Source organism: Onychostoma macrolepis, chromosome 14 (genome assembly GCF_012432095.1).
Source record: "Onychostoma macrolepis isolate SWU-2019 chromosome 14, ASM1243209v1, whole genome shotgun sequence".
NCBI lineage: Eukaryota > Metazoa > Chordata > Actinopteri > Cypriniformes > Cyprinidae > Onychostoma > Onychostoma macrolepis.
In genome coordinates, this window is record NC_081168.1 from 25,707,170 (window position 1) to 25,725,915 (window position 18,746).

General features: G+C 35.5%; 1 protein-coding gene across 2 annotated transcripts in view; it reads right to left on the reverse strand.

Annotated features, from left to right (window-relative positions):
- The window catches only part of aff2 (AF4/FMR2 family, member 2), a 226,858-nt gene extending 210,527 nt beyond the window's left edge, over nucleotides 1–16,331 (reverse strand). For both annotated transcript variants that reach the window (XM_058798019.1, XM_058798018.1), the window contains exon 1: nucleotides 16,178–16,331. In XM_058798019.1, coding sequence (XP_058654002.1) covers nucleotides 16,178–16,230 — 53 coding nt within the window. In that variant the 5' untranslated portion in view covers nucleotides 16,231–16,331. The remainder of the gene's footprint in view (nucleotides 1–16,177) is intronic.
- Nucleotides 16,332–18,746: the final 2,415 nt, after the last annotated feature.

Consider the following 18,746-nt stretch of genomic DNA (forward strand, 5'->3'; position numbering starts at 1 on the left):
CTGTGCAGGGATGTGGCCCTCCAGGAACTGAGTTTGACACCCCTGGTCTAAAGTGTTGAAGTCAAGACAAAGACCGGAAGAGGATTGAGTCCAAGTCAAGACAAATGCTAGAAGAGGGTCTGACACCTGAAGAGGGTCTAAAGTGAAGTCATGACAGAAACAAGAAGAGGGTTGAGTCCAAGTCAAGAAAGAGACCAGAAAAAAGTTGAGTCTGAAAAGGGTCTTTAAATGTCAGAGTCAAGACTGAGTCCAATGCTCCCGAGTCCATGACAAGACCAAGACCATGAAAAAATTGTCTTGGACTCGGCCTTGAGATGGACTTGACAACACCGATTGATTATTATCAGTTGTCAGACAGTACATTGTATTGTTACAACCTCATGAACAGTGACTAATGTGAGAATTATGCTCTGAACATAACAAACAGCACACTGTGGTTTGGAACACAGGAAAAAAATGTTTCATTTTTGTAAACAGCTTGGATGCCAAAACATCAAATACTTTACCCATGACTTCACATTCCACTGTGAGTCCATTCACAAACCACTTTATAGATTTACAGAATTTATGACTTATGCCCACAGCATGTTTCTGAACCTCACATCAACCCATGTGAACAAGTGAAAGAGCTTCCACTGGTGTGGTGGGCTGTTAGAGCCCCCTCCTCATCTTTACTCATGGCTGCCAGGATACCCTTATCTCCATCCACAGGGCCTGTGCTATCTGCATCCCCCACCCCGACCCGCCACGGTTACGCCAGAGCGGTGGGGCCGCAGACTCCAGCTCACGGAGCAGCGTAGGACCTGGCATTCCTGTAAAGCTCAGATACCATTCAGGTCCCTCATTCAGGAAGGCTGCCACAGGAAATGGGCCCTCACCCGAGACCGAGAGGCCCACCACAGTCAAACCGTATACTAAATACATCAACACACTCCCAATACAATCTACTCAGGGTCTTAATAAAATGTGTTTCGTCAATGATTGTGTCATCATTTTAGCATATTAACACCATAACTGTCTTCGCTGCACTGCTGATAACACTTCCTGAAGTCAAGTAATGTGCAAATAGCATAGCATGCTTTGACTTATGAATATTTAGGGTATCAAACTCAGATATCTGACAGAGCAGTTTTAGTACGCTTTCGTATTAAAAATGTTTGAAAAATCAAAACAGATGGCAATAAATTCATGAACTAGTTTCTACAACTGCAGTTCCTTGTGTACATGGTATTGAAAATCGTTCACAATCATATGACCCCGATATATCAAACAAGACACACTTCTTACTAAGCAAATGCTGTCTTTGTCAATGCATTGTTACGATTGCTTGACTATGCTGTAGGGTGGATAGTAACACATTTGCATTTTCATATCGATTCCTATGTTTTCTGGATTGTTGGGCATCAATCAACAATTGCTGACTGTGTCTAATATGACCTTAATGAGAAAGTACAATGTTAATTGGTAGCATAAGCATAGTTTGGCCTGATCAATATTATTGAGAACCAGCACATACACACACACACACACACGGACTGGCTTTGGTATAGTTGACACTTCCTCTAAAGATTTCTTTGCCCAGATAGCATGCGTCTGTTGTTTCCTCTCTCTCAGCCATTCCTGCCAATATCTTTGTTCTTTTTTTTGTTTTTTGTTTTTTTTTGCTTGCTTGCTCTATTCATGGATTTGTATGTAATTACTATAAAACAAGGGGCAATTAAACTTACATTCTGAGAGAAATCAACTCATTGTTTCCAATCAAACACATTTAAATTACTATTCAGAAGGTTTGTCGATTATTTGCAGTGCAAGACCCTGCCAATAAGTAAACTCATTTGGGGAAACAATTCCCCTAAGTTAAAACTGGACGTCCTCACATCCTCACAAATAAGTTCTCAGCCACAGCTTCAAGTTCTGATTGGTTTTGATGGATTTTACCAGCAGTCAATGTTCTTACAGAAACTATATTGTACAGAGAGGACTGACTCAATTCGATACCCAAGAAATTGAATCAAGCAAGTCTGAATATGCAGGTCAAGACATCCGTGACAAAATACAGCTATTCCACAGTTCAATTTGTTCTATTGCTTTAAGTTGTTTCTTTGTTCTTTATTTTATTACTGTTTAGTTGAATAATTACCTGAGGTAATGTTTACTATTTGAGAAGAATGTATGCATGCCATTGTTTTATTTTGTTAATGTTCATATTAATATGTAACAAGCATATTCAAAAAAAAAAAAAAAGTTTAAAACTAATATATGTATATAATTGTGCATCCCTGTATATTTTCATTATGTAACATTTTATCTTACTTATAGGGGATTTTAAACAATATTACTTGTAAAACTACTTTGGAATAATATTAATTGTAAAACATGGCATATGAATAAATTATATACTGTATTTTTATTTTTATTTTTTTTTCAAAAAATTTAGCCATGTGATCCAGCTATAAAGAAAATTTAAAAGCCAATTATTTGATTTTGTAAATTTATAATCTTGTGTATACAGTACATACAAATATAGAGCTAGCTATATAGTTTACAAAGTGGAAAATCAATTTTCGAGGTCCCCTAAATTACAATTGTTTTTGTACCAAGAAACGTGAATTTTCAGATATCGATATTTATCACTGAAATTCCATTATCGCCAACCATCATGATAACTTCCCAATTTCAGTCTCTAACGCATAGCATAACGTTCTCCCGTCAACTCCGCGTTGTGCACTAGAGAGGCATTTTGCACTTAATTAAACAAGCTTAAAATTAGTCACAGTCCATCAGGAAATAAGAAGCTCTGAGAGCTGTGGGCTTTCCAGAACGTTCCTAATCTGTTGAACGCCACAGACGAGAAAGTACTGAGAAAGTTCTTCAACTTCAGATAAATCCAAGGTTACCCGAGCGCTTTTAAGTGATGATCTTTTTTTTTTTTCCTGCTTTTGTGCCAAGCAAATGAGCTTCTGTCTCTTCGTAAGAATGGAGTTTTGAGGTAATGAGATTTATGAATTGTGTAGCCAATTTTTTTTCTCGTCTGGGCTCATGCATTTGGAAGCTGGTGTGGATGGTAATTATAGTATACATTATTACGACCCCCCCTTCACTCCTCCGCACTCTTTTGGTGGTTAACTGCTTTTGATAACAAATGAATTAATGAAGCTTTACAGGACAGTCGAAGTGGATCAGCAAGTGTAGGAGAAAAAGAGCTGGAAATGGAGAGAATGACAGCGAGAGAGAGAAGTTGGCAGATTACGACTTAATGGTGGCAGAATAATGGTAATTTCGCCACACTCTCCTCTCTCTCGGACTGTGCTAATGGCTTCATTAACACTTCCACTATCCAGCGGCCCACAGAGGACAATGTCACATCCATCTTTGTCACATCACAATAAAACCGGCTAAACACAACTGGCCTATCAGTCCAGGTGCTGAAGGAGGCAAGAAATGAACAGAGGAAAATCAATAGCGAAATATCAAGGCGGGTAAAGCTGCGAACATGGAAGTCAAGCAGGCTCCCGCAAACTGAGAAAGTGCCGGATTGATCTCTAACAGGTATGTTGCTCACACTTTGGGTAATAACTCAATGCCATGGCGGAGGAGGAACAGCATGCTGGGAAAAACAGCAACGTGCCATAAATCACCGGAGCCCGGCTCTATTGCCGTCAGCGGCGAATTGATGACGTTTTCCTCTGCCATCTAGATCATTCCTCTGTTGACTTCTGAAGCCCTGGCTTCCTGTATGCTGCTTTACGGGCCATTTTAGCATGACGTCCCCGCGGTGCTTCTGTAACTAAAAGGTTTGATTTTCCAGGCGACGGGAGGACGTGAAAAGCCTGCAGGGTTCGCGCAGCTACATAAACGCTGGGGGAATTATCTAAACACTGAGTCAAAGAGTTAATGCAGCGCCCTAATGTTAACGCCTTTGCTGTTCAAACCCATGCAGTTAAACAAATTAGTTGTTAGAGAATAAATGCCCAGGTAAACACTGAAGCAAATTATTAGTTTCAAAGCCACTTTGACTTAGTGACTATATGTATGTATGTGTATATATATATATATATATATATATATATACATATACATATGTGAGTGTGTGTGTGTATTAAAATTTAAAATTGTTGTGAATTTAGATTTACAATCATAATTATTATATATTAATAATAATTTATTTAAAGTATGATTTTTACATTTTATATATTTCAGAAATATATATTTACAATTACAAAATAAATGTAAAATTCCAAACTAATTACAAATTTATAAAAAGAAAAAAAAAAAAAAAAAAATATATATATATATATATATATATATATAATGTCGTTTTCACAAATATAAATTAATAAAAAATAATGTATAATAATGTAAAATAACTGTATTTTTCATTATCATTTTCATTACAAAGAAATTTTAGAATTATATTTTAAATTGTAATTATTATATGTTTTTGTTTTGTTTTGTTTTTTTGTAAGCCCATTATTGATGCTACCAAAACCATTTTAAGTTATAATTTCCAATCAATCAATCAATCAATCAATAAGTTAGACGTCAAGTTCAAAATACTGACAACCAGATTTTGCAACCAAATGTTTACATTTCCAGAGTATCAAAACTTCTGTCAGTTGGCCCTAGACTCTCTTATATTGGCCCCGGGTCAGCGGGCCCTGGACTTACACTGATAGCCAAATCATATCTAGTTACCACAACGTCACAGAAACTGTTGTTTCTGCAAAACAACTGATCCACTCTTCCACTCAGAAGCACTAACACTCCCTTATTCCTTTTGCAAGAGAAGATACATGGAGATGATGAAGATAAACGTAACAGATGAAACCAAAGGGGGGCCGATTCATGTACAACTGTGTGTTGCACCAAGACAAGTGTTACAGCAAACACATTTCTTGAGAAATAAGAAATTCAGAAATGAAAAATCTAAAGCTTCTGCAGAAATAGCACCACCTGCTTTGATTGAATGATTCGTGCCGTGAAGGCTTCTGAGGTGTGAGGAAAACACTGCTATTATGGCTGTTATTATGCAACAGTCGACCATAACTCAGCTCCACGCAACAACGAGGGTGTCAGCACGTCAAACCTGTTCATTTCTGTTTATTTATGCATGAATATGCATTGCAATACTACAGCAGCATCTGACACTCTCCTACCTGAGAATGAAAACGCCTGGCACTCAAAGCCGTCACACAGACACAGAAGAACATTATGTTTGAAGCTTTTGATGGAATAATACAGCGTTCTTTGTATAAGACGTGCCGTCTAATCTAAGCGGACTGAAGTAATAGAGCTATTTTGCCACATTCACAGTGATATGAAGAAGTGTGATGTGAAAGATTTTTATAAAGGAGAAAGACAGATAGATGCAATCAATAACGTACAACAAATAGGCTGTGAAGCACTTTGAAGAGTGATTGCTGGGGTGGCACTTTTTTTTTGTTTATGACTGAATGAAAGGTGAAAAAAATGAGAAGATGCTCCTGAAAGATTTTATTGGGTCGTTTTTATATTTTAACGCATAAAATATTAATACAAAAGACATAGAGTAATTTCCATCTAGTCTTGCCAATGAATAAAATTAATCATAAGAATTAAATTATTATTATTAATTATTATTATTATTATTATTATTATTATTATTATTATTGTTGTTGTTGTTGTTGTTATTTTTATTTTTATTATTAAGACAAAATAATATTTAACATTTAACAATGTAATTATTATAATAATTAATTAACCAATATTATCAATATTATGACATAAAACATGTAACAATATAATTTTTATAGCGTAAATAATAATAATAATAATAATAATAATAAATAACAACAATGACAATTATTATTATTATTATTGTTGTTGTTATAGTTTTAAGGCATAAAATATGTTTTCAAAATACATATATATACATTCCTATCTATCTGGTCCATCCAATTATTATTAATAATAATAATAATAGCTGTTGTCATTGTTGTTGTTATTATTATTATTATTATTATTATTAAATGATATCGTTTTAGGAAATAAAAGTTCAAATAGCATCTATATATTCCTATATGTTTTGTCCAACCAGTCAATCAATCAATCAATCAAATATAAATAAATAGATAGATAGATAGATAGATAGATAGATAGATAGATAGATAGATAGATAGATAGATAGATAGATAGATAGATAGATAGATAGATAGATAGATAGATAGATAGATAGATAGATAGATAGATAGATAGATAGATAGATAGATAGATAGATCTTGAGAAGCATTAATTCAGTCAAGTGTCTTTTTGACTGGTGGAGTCTACTTTCCCTTATCACCTTCAAAGCAAAATGTCCAGCTCAAGCTAGCATCAAATTGTAAATGCGCTGCTCTCTAGAACTTTCTCCCCTCTGGTGAGATCAGTCTCCATGCATCTGTGGCCCTTTTGTTACTCACGGCTCTTAACAGCTCTATGAGTTTCTCACAGGGAGATAGTCTTCCATTTAAAGCATTTTGGCTTCAATTCATTTTCTTATCTCAGCTTTTCTCTCCTCCTCTGATAAAGATGTGTGTTCCTTTCCGATCTTTATCAAACAATAAAAGCCAGGGGGACTTTCAGAGCACTGGAGCAGCTAGAATGACAACACTCTTAGTAGAGGTTTCAGCCACTTTTAGCTCCATGTGAATGAGCCATGTTTAATGGGACAAATTAGCATGTGCTGTGAAAATAGGCAGACAGTTGGACGTGAATGACGGAGCTCCATGTGATTGTGATATTTGGCAGGCGTGTCTGCTCTTTAGCGCTTCTGCAGCTCCCAATAAACAAGGTGAGATTCCATTTTTATTCGCTGAAGCCAAACGCTGGCCACTGTTTGCTCAGTCCTGACGCTTCAGAATGTGAACGTCAACACACAGTCATATCGGGACACCAACACACAAATACTCATGCCTCCCTCTCTCACAGAGACATCATGGACAATCAATCAATTCTTATTTTGTATTTATTTATAAAAGTAAATAAACATTACTTTATACATTACATTGGCATCTTTCAAAGGAAAAGATGTGTTATTCTGTAATCACTTTACTTATGTTAGTACATCAAGCTAAACTAAATGAAAATGAGAAATATTGCCTTGGAAATTAGCTAGTTTTTATATTTTGTTATTTATTTGTTTGTTCGTTCATTCTTTGTTTGTTTGTAACAATTTTGTAATGATTTTAGTTTTAATTTTAGTTAACTATAACACATTTATATCCAAATTGCACATTTTGCAGTTCATTTGCTTTAAACTGAACATTTTGTCATCATCTATCCATTATGCATTGCCTGAAAACCATTTTACTTTCTTCCCAACACAAAAAAAGTCTTATAATCAAAATGACAAAGTTGTTATTTTCCATACAGTACAAATGCATGCTCATAATTAAATCAAGTTACGTGGCAAAAAAAGAAAGAAAAGGATTTTGAAGTATGTAATAGGAGAAAAAAGTTGGAAGTATCATATCAAATCAATCAAGGAAACAGATATGTAAAAACAACAGCAACAACAAAACATATTGTTCCAGAATGCAGCAGTACAGTTGATTCTTGCACATGAATACGTCTCAGGAATCAGATTTTTGTGTATTTGGTACTGAGCAGGAATATTTTCTGAATAATATTCAACCATCTTCGTCACAGTTATTTGGCAAAATGCCCACACATAAAACATGAATAGATTATGCTCCAAGAATAGATTATGCAACTGTAAAATACACATAAAGTTCAGTATTCAGCACATAACTCTGTCAGTCCTGAGAGAGAGTCATATACGGCTCCCCACGCTGCTCAACTGTCAGGAATTCAGCTTTGTTTCCTCCCAATATGCATGAACTAGAGCAATAAGCAATACACGTGTCTCTTGCTTTCTGAAACAAGAAACATCTGAATATTGTTCATTCGAGACATTCATTAATATTAGGCCTCTAAAAAGAATGTGCAATTTCCTTCGGCTTACACCAAGCCAACAGTGAAAGGTCAGTCTAAAAGACAAACTGATTCATCTCTCAGAAAGAAATGAGATTGAAAAAAGCGCTCTACAGATGCCTGCGTGGCTGTATTGAATCATCATATTTGTCATAGAGTGCTTTCAGTGGAAGCAGTGACCTTTGAGGTAGTGGAGTAAATTGCTTCATGGCATAAAGGTAAGCTGGAAGCTTGAAGCATGAAGCTTGATTAACCTGAAGATCTTTAGACGGAATCCAGCCAATCAGACGGCAACGGAAGTCTGCCGACAAATGAGAAAGGCCTTCATTACGGATCTGCCGTCGCTGTTTCATTGCACACCTATCTGTTTGCTTGATTTTATTTGATGTGAGCAGGGCAACTTTGATGTCTCTTAATAAATACTGAAAGCAGTCCACGAGAAGTCATGTCCAACATCCATGACCAGCAGCACATTTCTGTTTGATGGCATGTTCAAAAGTTTATTTCATTTCATTTCCATTTCATTTCATTTAATTTTGTAAAGAAATTAATACTTTTACTCGGCAAGGACGCATTAAACTGATCAAAATTGACAGTAAAGACAAATTAAAATGTAAAAAAAAAAAAATAATAATAATTTAATAAATGCTGTTGAATTCATCAAAGAATCATGAAAAAAAAAATCAGTTTGAACAAAAATATTTAGCAGCACAACTGTTTTCAACGCTGATAATAATCATAAATGTTCCTTGAACATCAGAATGATTTCTGAAGGATCATGTGGCGCTGAAGTACTGAGTAATGATGCTGAAATAAATTACATTTTACAACACGTTCACACAGAAAACAGTTAATATGTAATTGTAATATCATTATTGTTTTTATTGTAATAAAAAACAAAAAACACTTAATTAAAGAAAAAAAAGAATAAGAAAAAAAAGAATTGTTTTCACAATTTTGAACATGCTTTATGACAAATATGCAACACATTAAGTTTGTTAGTTAATTTTAAAACTGTGAAATTCAAATGGATTTATATTTTATATGCAATTCAAATACCTTTATCTTGAATTTAGGTCTAAATATGTTTTGAGTGTATCCAAAGTAATTTGTCCAATTAAATAATTATTTTTAAATACCAAACCCATCACTTTGGCTGTAGACAGTCCTTGATTGCTAGTCAAAAATGCACTCATGGCAAGTATCATAAAAATGCACCACTCACACATTTACCAGCAACTCTTTAAATTGTTATATTAATCAACCACTATTTATGTAACCTTGCTTTGTTCATCAACGACTAAATTAGTCTTTGGCATACAGCCTTGGCCAAAATCATATTCCGTTCATGTTTTGTTTGCGTTTTTATGCACCATTGATGTTTGAGTCAAAACAGTCTTGGCACGTACATTGATGCTGTCTAAACGAAATGGTCAAGGCTAATTGAAGCAGATATTTAAGCATTTGAATTCACAGGGCCATTAGCACAGCCTTTACTGGGTCTATTGTAATTAGTGCTCAGCTAATAACTTGTCTAGAGCCGGACAGCCATCCAGAGACGCGGCTGAGAGACCTTAAGAAAGGTCGTGCTTGAGGAGTTTCCCCTTTCAACATCGCTCCTCGTGCCATTTCAACTGTTCTGTGTTACGCTGACTAGCATTGAGATGCAGGGTCACTGTGAATCAAGGTAATCAGGTAAATGAGCACCTGCTGCTTCATCTGTGCAGTCTGTTTAGTTAGAAATGGGTTATTTGATACTGATTTCAACTGGGTGAACAATAAAAACAAAGTACTGACTTGAAATCACCCAGAACACCCAAGCAATGGCATAGCAAACGGCAACTACCTCTCAGAAAATAAATAAATAAATTCATCAATTTAAGCTTATTGCAATAGCCTTGGTCATATCAGCAGTAATAAAGTGAGTGAAGTGGACATATCTATTATTATTATTATTATTAATATTAATTAATTATTTATTTCAGAAGTGAACATATCTATTATTATTATTATTATTATTTTAATTGTAATGAATTCATTTTTAGGGATGCACAATTTGGGGGAGATTTTGAATTGCGAAAGAATTTTATGTATGTATGTACGTATGTATGTATGTATGTATGTATGTATGTATTTATTTATTTATTTATAAATAATGTCCCATTTACTGTGCTTGTTTGTAGATCATAGAATCATTGATTATCTGTGTTAATAATAATAATAATAATAATAATAATAATAATAATAATAATAATAATAATAATCACTGTAAATTAAAACTGGGTATTTAAGAAAAAATATATAAAAACAATAATTTTATTTTACAGTACAACTGTAAAATTTAAATTCTAATATTAATGGGTGTCTTAATTTCTTACTTTTCAAATTACAAAGCGCTTTTATTCTGGCAGAATACTGCCTGGAGCATATATTCATTTGAATTCAGTCCCAGTCTTTCTGATTTGATAATCGTACTCAGCCATATATATCATAGATTTATTTTGATTATTTGTGCAGCCCTAAATTTAATAATGATAATAAATATTTATAATTAATTATTTATTATTCATTTTCTTCAGAATATTCTGCATAGGGACATTTAAGAAAAATGTAAATTGGCTTAGACTGGTTTGCTGTCTTCATCTCCTTTGAAAAAGGAAAAAAAAAAACTGCATTTAAAGTCATATTTGTGTCCATAGATCTTTAGTCGTTGGACTACTCAAATCCGCAGTTCTACCGACCGCCGTCCCTTCAGAGGAACTTGTTAATTACTTGCCGAACCCGAGGGCAGAAGGGTGGCAACCCATCACCTTTTGTCTCTCCCACATAACCTGACCGGCGTGCCAACCTTGCTGCTTTATCATGCCACAGCATTTGGCTTTCTTTTTGCAGGTGGCAAAATGAGACCGCGGGCACTGTGCTTGGCAGCCTGCTCTCACAAACAGCATGCCAACTGCCGAGCCTCCTCGCTTGTGCGGCCGCCGCAAAGATGTGCCGGGCACAGCCTGGCTTGGCTGCCTTTTCAAGCCGGGCACAAATGAGATTGGCACAGAGCGTGGCTCCTCGAGCGAGCCGTGTGATATATAGTCCCCAGCTGTGGTCAAGGTGGAAACGGGAAGGCGAGGGAAGCTGGGAAATGTGGTAGATCTGTGCCACGACCATGGAGAATGTTCAATCCCTGTGACTAAACAGCATGGGAGCAAAGAGAAACGGCACACAATGTGCCACAAAGTGGACACGACACACACACACACACACACACACACACAAAATAAACCAAGAGAAAGTGTTGTTTCACAGCATAACAGAACATTTTGTTTGTCACACTCTAAGTGCCCTACTTTCTGAACTTCACTAAATAAATGCTTCATTATGGAAGAGAGAACTTGGTTTGGCAATATGCATTTTCTTTTTGTTTGCTACCATTTATTTTCTCATAGTTTGTATTCTATTTCTCTGGTTTTGAGCGTTTGGCCAACATTTAGAAAAGGTTCATTGCATCATTCAATGTAAATAAATGTAAATTAAATAGTATGTTGGAATCTCACATATCTACAAAATATTATCTAGATTACTCAGGATCATATATATATATATATATATATATATATGACCTTATGCCATGGTCTGTCTGATTACTCGATTCTGATTGGCTGGCAGGTGTTGATTCAATTTGTTGAACCACACAGGTAGTTCCAGGTCAGTTTAATTACGTTCTATATTAATGCACTTCCTATAAACATTGGTAACCATAGTAACATACAGTTACAGTTGAATAGTAATACAGACGAAAATAACGTCATTTTATCATTTCAGTCAAATATTGCAGCACAAATATTGTTAACATCTTTAATATGTGAATGCTGGGAAATGACCATGGCATAAACGGGATAATCAACGGTTAGCTGTGCATTAAACAATTTGAATGCACTTCGCTCCGCTGCGCGTCGGGCAGTTCTTCGCCTCCACGTCGTGCATTCAAATCGTTTAATGAACAGCTGATTATCCCTTACTTGGACCACAAAACCAGTCATAAGGGTCAATTTTTGGAAATTGAGATTTATACATCACATGAAAACTGAATAAATAAACTTTCCATTCATGCATGGTTTGTTAGCATCAGACAATATTTGGCCGAGATACAACTATTTGAAGATCTGGAATATGAGGGTGCAAAACATTGAGAAAATCGTCGTTAAAGTTCTTAGCAATGCATATTACTAATCAAATAAAGTTTTGATATATTTACAGTAGGAAATTTACTAAATATCTTCATGGAACATGATCTTTACTTAATATCCTAATGATTTTTGGCATACAAGAAAAATGGATAATTTTGACCCATACAATGTATTGTTGGCTATTGCTACAAATATACTGGTTAAGTATATTTTGCGACTTAAGACTGGTTTTGTGCTCCAGGGTCACATATATGGGTAGTTGACAAATAGGCAGTAAAAAATGGGTTTTTTTGTAAAAAAAAACCTTTTTTGAAAAAGAAATGCATATATTTATGTAGTGTGAAGTCTGATCTTTGAGAAAATATAAAGGGTCACTAACTTCGTCAAATCTTTCACTGCTTTTTTTTTACATTTTTACTGAACTGTACCATAAATTTGTCCTATGGTGTGACATAGCAAAGATCAAGAAAAAAAAAAAAAAAGCTCTTTTAAAAACAGTTTTTTAAAAGATATTTTGAGATAAAAACAAATCTGTGGTTATTTTATGTGTGTCACACCATAGGACATTACGTCACACCATACAGCAAATCCATGTGGTGCGACTGACACAGAACAGCGTACGCAGTTTGCGTCCAGCGGATACTCTCCAAAATGGCGCTACGGTGGAGGAAACAAATTGTTGAATAAAGTCGTAATTTTTATTTTCTTTGCATACAAAAAGTATTCTGGCAGCTTCATAACGTTACGGTTGAACCACTGATGGCAGATGGACTATTTTAACGATGTCTTTCATACTTTTCTGGGCTTTGACAGTGGAATTTACTTGGCAGTCAATGTCAACAGTCACAAGCCTCCTGGTTTTCATCCAAAATATCTCAAATTGTGTTCCGAAGACGAACAAAGCTTTTACGGGTTTGGAACGACATGGGGGTAAGTGATTAATGACAAAAAAAATTCATTTTGGGGTGGAGTAACCCTTTAACTTTCTTCAGCTCAAATGAAAATATACACTTTGTTCAATGTGAATAGCTGGTAAAAATACATACATAAATATATTTAAAAAAAAAAAAAAATGGTTTTCTGAATATTCATACTAACAATGCAAAAGTACGGCCTGTGTTTTCCACATACACAACAAATGCTCAGAGTCTGAAATTCTGTTAACTTCTCATTCGGCTTTGCACATTTTAACACCAGGATATAAAAATGAGTTATTGGGACAAAAATCCCTGCTGAGAAAGGGCAAGTAACAGGAAAAAAGGCACAACTGAGTCATTGAATAATCCCTCCTGGTCCTGCTCTCAGGGCGACCATAAAGTCCCGCCAAATGAAAAGAAAGTCACAATAAATGGCTTCACCTAATTACGAGGTCTTCTATTACCACTAAAGGTGCAAACCTATAAAATATAGCCATATAAAGTCTAATTAACCATAGCTCCGGTTCTCTAATCCAAACGCATTGGTTATGACAAATACTTAACTCACACTCTCATAATACAAAATGATTTACCAAACGAAAAGCTGCACCACACACAGAGCGAGAGGAGCAATTACTTTCGCAAAATAATCGAAAAACACACTTCAAAGCCATTTGACTCTGTTAAAGTGAAGAGCCAACATAATTGTGGCAGCCATTCATGTCACGGCTGTGTCAGCACGGAAAAGCATGTCCCAATCCCCACCGCCTCAGTGCCTCCCGTGCTTAACCTTTGTCTACAAATAAGGCACTGCTCTCCATTGAGCTCATTTTGCACCTCACTGAATTTTGCACCACCTAATCTGACTTGATTACATCCAACTCATGTCGAAGCCCAAACCGACATATGGGAGATCAGATTCAAATCAATATGATTGCTGAAGTACAGCCCTGGGCCATCAGATAAGCATGGCAAGTATTAAACACAAAGACAATGAATTATGAGTGCATTGTTATTGTACGCTTGCTTCTGAAATGTTGATTTATCGCCACACAACACAGAACGATCATTCATCTAAGTATTTAGCCAAATCTACATTTCAAATGCTTTTTTGGTTGGTCGACGAGATAGTAGTAAAAATAGCAATACTGCCTTTAAAACTCAGACCAAGCAAACTTATCACACAAAAATGGCTTTTTAAATACCCTCATAAATATTCACAGACTTAATGGGTAGCTCAGGGTTATGAATGTGGCAAAAACAGACAAAATTGCCACCACCGCAGAAGTAATAAGCAACTAGCCCATAGCTGTTCCTGAGAGAGAATAGTTTAATATCAGCAAGGCGCATAGAAAAATAACCTTTAACCTAAAGTTTCGCTATATATATGTTTGTAGTGACTATATGGAAAATAAAGACAACATGTTTTTCAGACAACAGACGGTTTAAGTCAACAAGCCAACGTGTCATCACTGAAGGGTATTCAAAAAAGGATTCATATTTTATACAGCGAGTCCCTAGACAAAATACTGACATATTATAACACTTGAGAGTCAGTCTGATGGATGATTATATTCTCGTTTAACATTTTCAAGAGAGAGATGTAACCAAAATGTGTGCTATAGTCCTTTTTAAATAACTACAATTATATTTTTCCTATAAAAATAAATTAATTAGTGGCAAAATCATATGCTCAAGAATATGTAGTCACTTAAAACCATATTCTATAAATCACATTTCTGCTTATAACAGCTCAACGATGTTCTGTCATGTGCAGGACGGTGAGGATAAAAACAAAAGAAAGAGGATAAAATCGGAGGAAGGTTTTGAAAATGTGAAGCAACTAAGAATCAGCTCAACAAAGGAAAAAGACGTGTGCCATCCAGGACAATAGCAACTAACCAAACCAATGCAATCATGTTCATGTGAATTTGTCAATATAGGTCAAATGATAAATGCTCAAATATTTGGAGAGGTTTCACTGTTATTGTTCATTTTCTCTGTGATATTGCTTTTGTATGGATTCAAATCTGCACTCCACGGGTTCCTGTGCTCTGCCACATGGTGGGGATGTTGAGAGTGTTAAAAATCAGCAAAGATTTAAGGCAGAGAATTATGCTGAAATCATATTGTAGTGGAGGATAAAAGTGCATAAAAATATAAATAACACATAACCCTAACCAGCAGGGGGCGCAATAGCTGAATGCCCTCATTAACAACGACACTTAAATAAGCTAAACTAATATGAAATATTTATGTTTGCATGATAAATGGATAAAGAAAAACAAATCCAACTGGCAGTTAGTAGCAGAGGTTCATAACAAAACTTACAATTTTGCACTAAAAATGCATATTGAAAATGTCTGAGAATTTTATAAGGGATTGCTTTATAAATGCAAACATCTCCAAATTCAACACAATATATAACTGTGTCCATGTACATGTAGTAAACTGCAGCACTTTAATCAACTGAATTTTAGATGATGCATTACAATATATTTGACTAATATGTAACAACATGTTAATTACATTTATATTACTCATTACTTACAATGTAATTGCCCACACATGAAGACTAATATAAAGTATAATATAACTAGCTGACTCATATAGGACTTTTGATACCTAATAATCTAATCAAACAATAATCTACCATCAGATAAATTCAGTTTAAAGTAGCAGGAAGAAGTGGCACAAGCTGCTCTTTGTTTCTTTTATGCAGTTTCAACCTATAATTCAATGCATCAACATGCAATTCATCAAAACAGCGATTCTGTCATTAAAGTTTGTCCCAATCATCTTTTACAAATGCATCTATATAAACAGAAGAGCAGTCACATAACCAGAGACAGCAGAAGTCAGCACTACGAACCCTAGCGAGCTGCCTACCAAGACAGCATTTCTGGACATCACAGGCGCTTTGCGAATGCGCGTTCGGAACGCGTCTACGATGCCCCAGAACGCTGTGAAGGTAGGCTGCTCGCTGGGGTTTGAGACACAGCCGCTATCATGCGTCATAATGGGTTTCACTCGTATTTCGGAATGTGACCACGTCAGATCGGAGCGCATGACAAAGACATTTCATTCAGTAAAACGAATGAGCATAACACATAAAGCCCGCGGACGTACCACTGTTGCTCCAGCTCCCAGTCCCTGAAGAAGTCAAACTCGAATAGGTCCATGGTCGGTGTGTTTCAGTGAGGTGCCGGTGGCCGCATATGCAGGAACGGTGTCTGTCTCCCTCACTGACGCGCGGCGCAGCTCGCACTGCCGCTGCCTCTCTCCGCTCAGCGACACGCAGCCCTGCGGAAGGCGGAGTCAGGGCTCGCTGGAGGCGGTCACTCGTTCTGAAAAGACCGGCGCAGCACTTTGAACCAGAGCAGCTCCACCTGTGTCCAGCAAACATCACCTGTGAACACACAGTCGAGAGGCTTTAATAATGGAATTTAAAACCAATTTATTCAACAAAATTGTTTTAGCAACATTTTTGTTTTTATTTAGCCAGTCAAAACAGAATTAACTGTGTTTTTATTTTTTATTTTTTTCTTATGTTGTCCAGTAGTTGTAAACAGCTTGTTCTGAGCCAGGTGTATTTTGTTCTTAATTTAAAATAAATAAATAAAATAAAGATGTGTTATGTAATATTGTTTAAGACTAATCATAATACAATTAATTAAATTTAATACTATTTATAACACATTGTTATTATTTTAATAATAATGAAATGAACATTTCAGAAACAAACAAACAAATATAAACAAAACAAATAGGTAACACATTATTGTAAGGTGTTCTTGTTACACATATTACATGTAGTATTATAATACCAATAAATTATGCATAATTACATGCAAGTAACCCTAAACCAAACCCTAATTACAGTTTTTCTTGATTGCTTAAACAAATTTCTTGAAATTATGCCTCTTTTTTGTGAAACTCTAAACACAAATCCATAACTTCTAACTCAATTCCCCAAACTTCCTACATTCAGGTCAAAATGAAGCTCTCCACTCAAAACAACTGAAAAACCAAACTTTGCTCTTAGACATGACACACAAACCCTCAAAAGCACACACACTACAACACAGTCTTACACACTGATGAGCTAAATTTAAAACAATACTACCAACACCCCCCATTTATTTATAAAATAAATAAAATACTTTTCACATGATGAACATAACAATTCTGCTCCAGCATCCTGTCTTTGGTCTGGGAAAGGCCAAAGAACCTCGTCAACATCACAGGCTATATTGGCAGCGGGGGGTAAAATCCTCTTGCATACCTGATCCAACCCTGGCACACATCAACTGAAATATCCAGGCAGGTATCTTCCATGGCCTGGAGGAGGTGAATACAGATGTAACTTTCTCGGTCATACACTTTCCACCGCCCTGCCGAAAAAAACTCTCTCTACTGGGTTTAGAAAGTGAGAGTATGCAGGTAGAAAGATGTTTGAAAACCTTGAGTTATTGCTAAACCAGTTACGAACCAGAGCAGAGCGATGGAAGCTGACGTTATCCCAAACAACAACGTAGCAAGGCTGCACTGGTTGTGCTGGCTCCCTTTGGTCAAGCTGGAACACACGCTCTCTTAGACCATCAAGGAAAGCAAGGAGGAGCATATATAAGGTCCAAGAATGGCATGGCGGTGGAGTACCCCTCGTTGGCTGATGGCCGCACACATACAGCAAAAAAAAGATATTTTCAAATATATTTCAAAATATATATATTTGCAAAATATATTTATGTAAATATATTTTCTACCAATATATTTTGCCCATATATAAATATATTTTTAAAAGCATTTAAAATATATATATTTTGACGTCTTTATATTTCAGTCCAAGAAAATGCATTTTCTTGCCACAGAAATACATTTAGAAATATATTTGTGAATATAATGGTTGAAATTAAATTACTATTTCAAAAATATATTTCATTGAGCTTCACTGTTAGCAACATATATATATATATATATATATATATATATATATATATATATATATTTTTTTTTTTTTTTTTTTTGGCAACAATGTTTTTTTTTTTTTTCATATGGGTTTCACTCCTCCTCCTCCTCTTCCTCTCTGTACTGTACTCCTCTTCCACCACCTACTCTTCATCTTTTTTAATTTTTTCCTCCACTCCCTTCTCCTCCTCCTCTCTGGTGTCCTTGACCTCTTCCTTCACATCTCTCTGGATACATTGTTTCAAACCTGAATGAGCTTCTATCATCGAAGGCTCTGATTGGTGTGTGATAAATTTTGACTCCTAGTGTTTCCAGTTGGGTAACTGTGTACTAATTGAGCTCAAACTGTGCAGACTTGAGTGAACAATGTTGAATGCTAGAGCTTTCTAAATGACCACATGGTGTAAGCACTGAGAAATGTAGGGATTTGTGTGTAGAGTTTTGCAGTAACAGTTCACCAAATCTGACTCATGTGTCAAAGCAGGGGAACAGTGTTTATAGTTTAGGGAAATGGGTGTGCTTTTATAAAAAATGGTGTTATGGTTTTGAAATTTTAGTTCAAAAGCTTGGTTGTAGTGTTTTAGCAATCGAGAAAAACTGTAATATTACTCAGTACTTAAATGTATAATTACACTGTAACAAGGACACCTTAAAATAAAATATAACCAACAAATATAAAAAGTGCATAAAAAAATAAAAAATAAATAAATATGCATTGCTTTGACTTTTT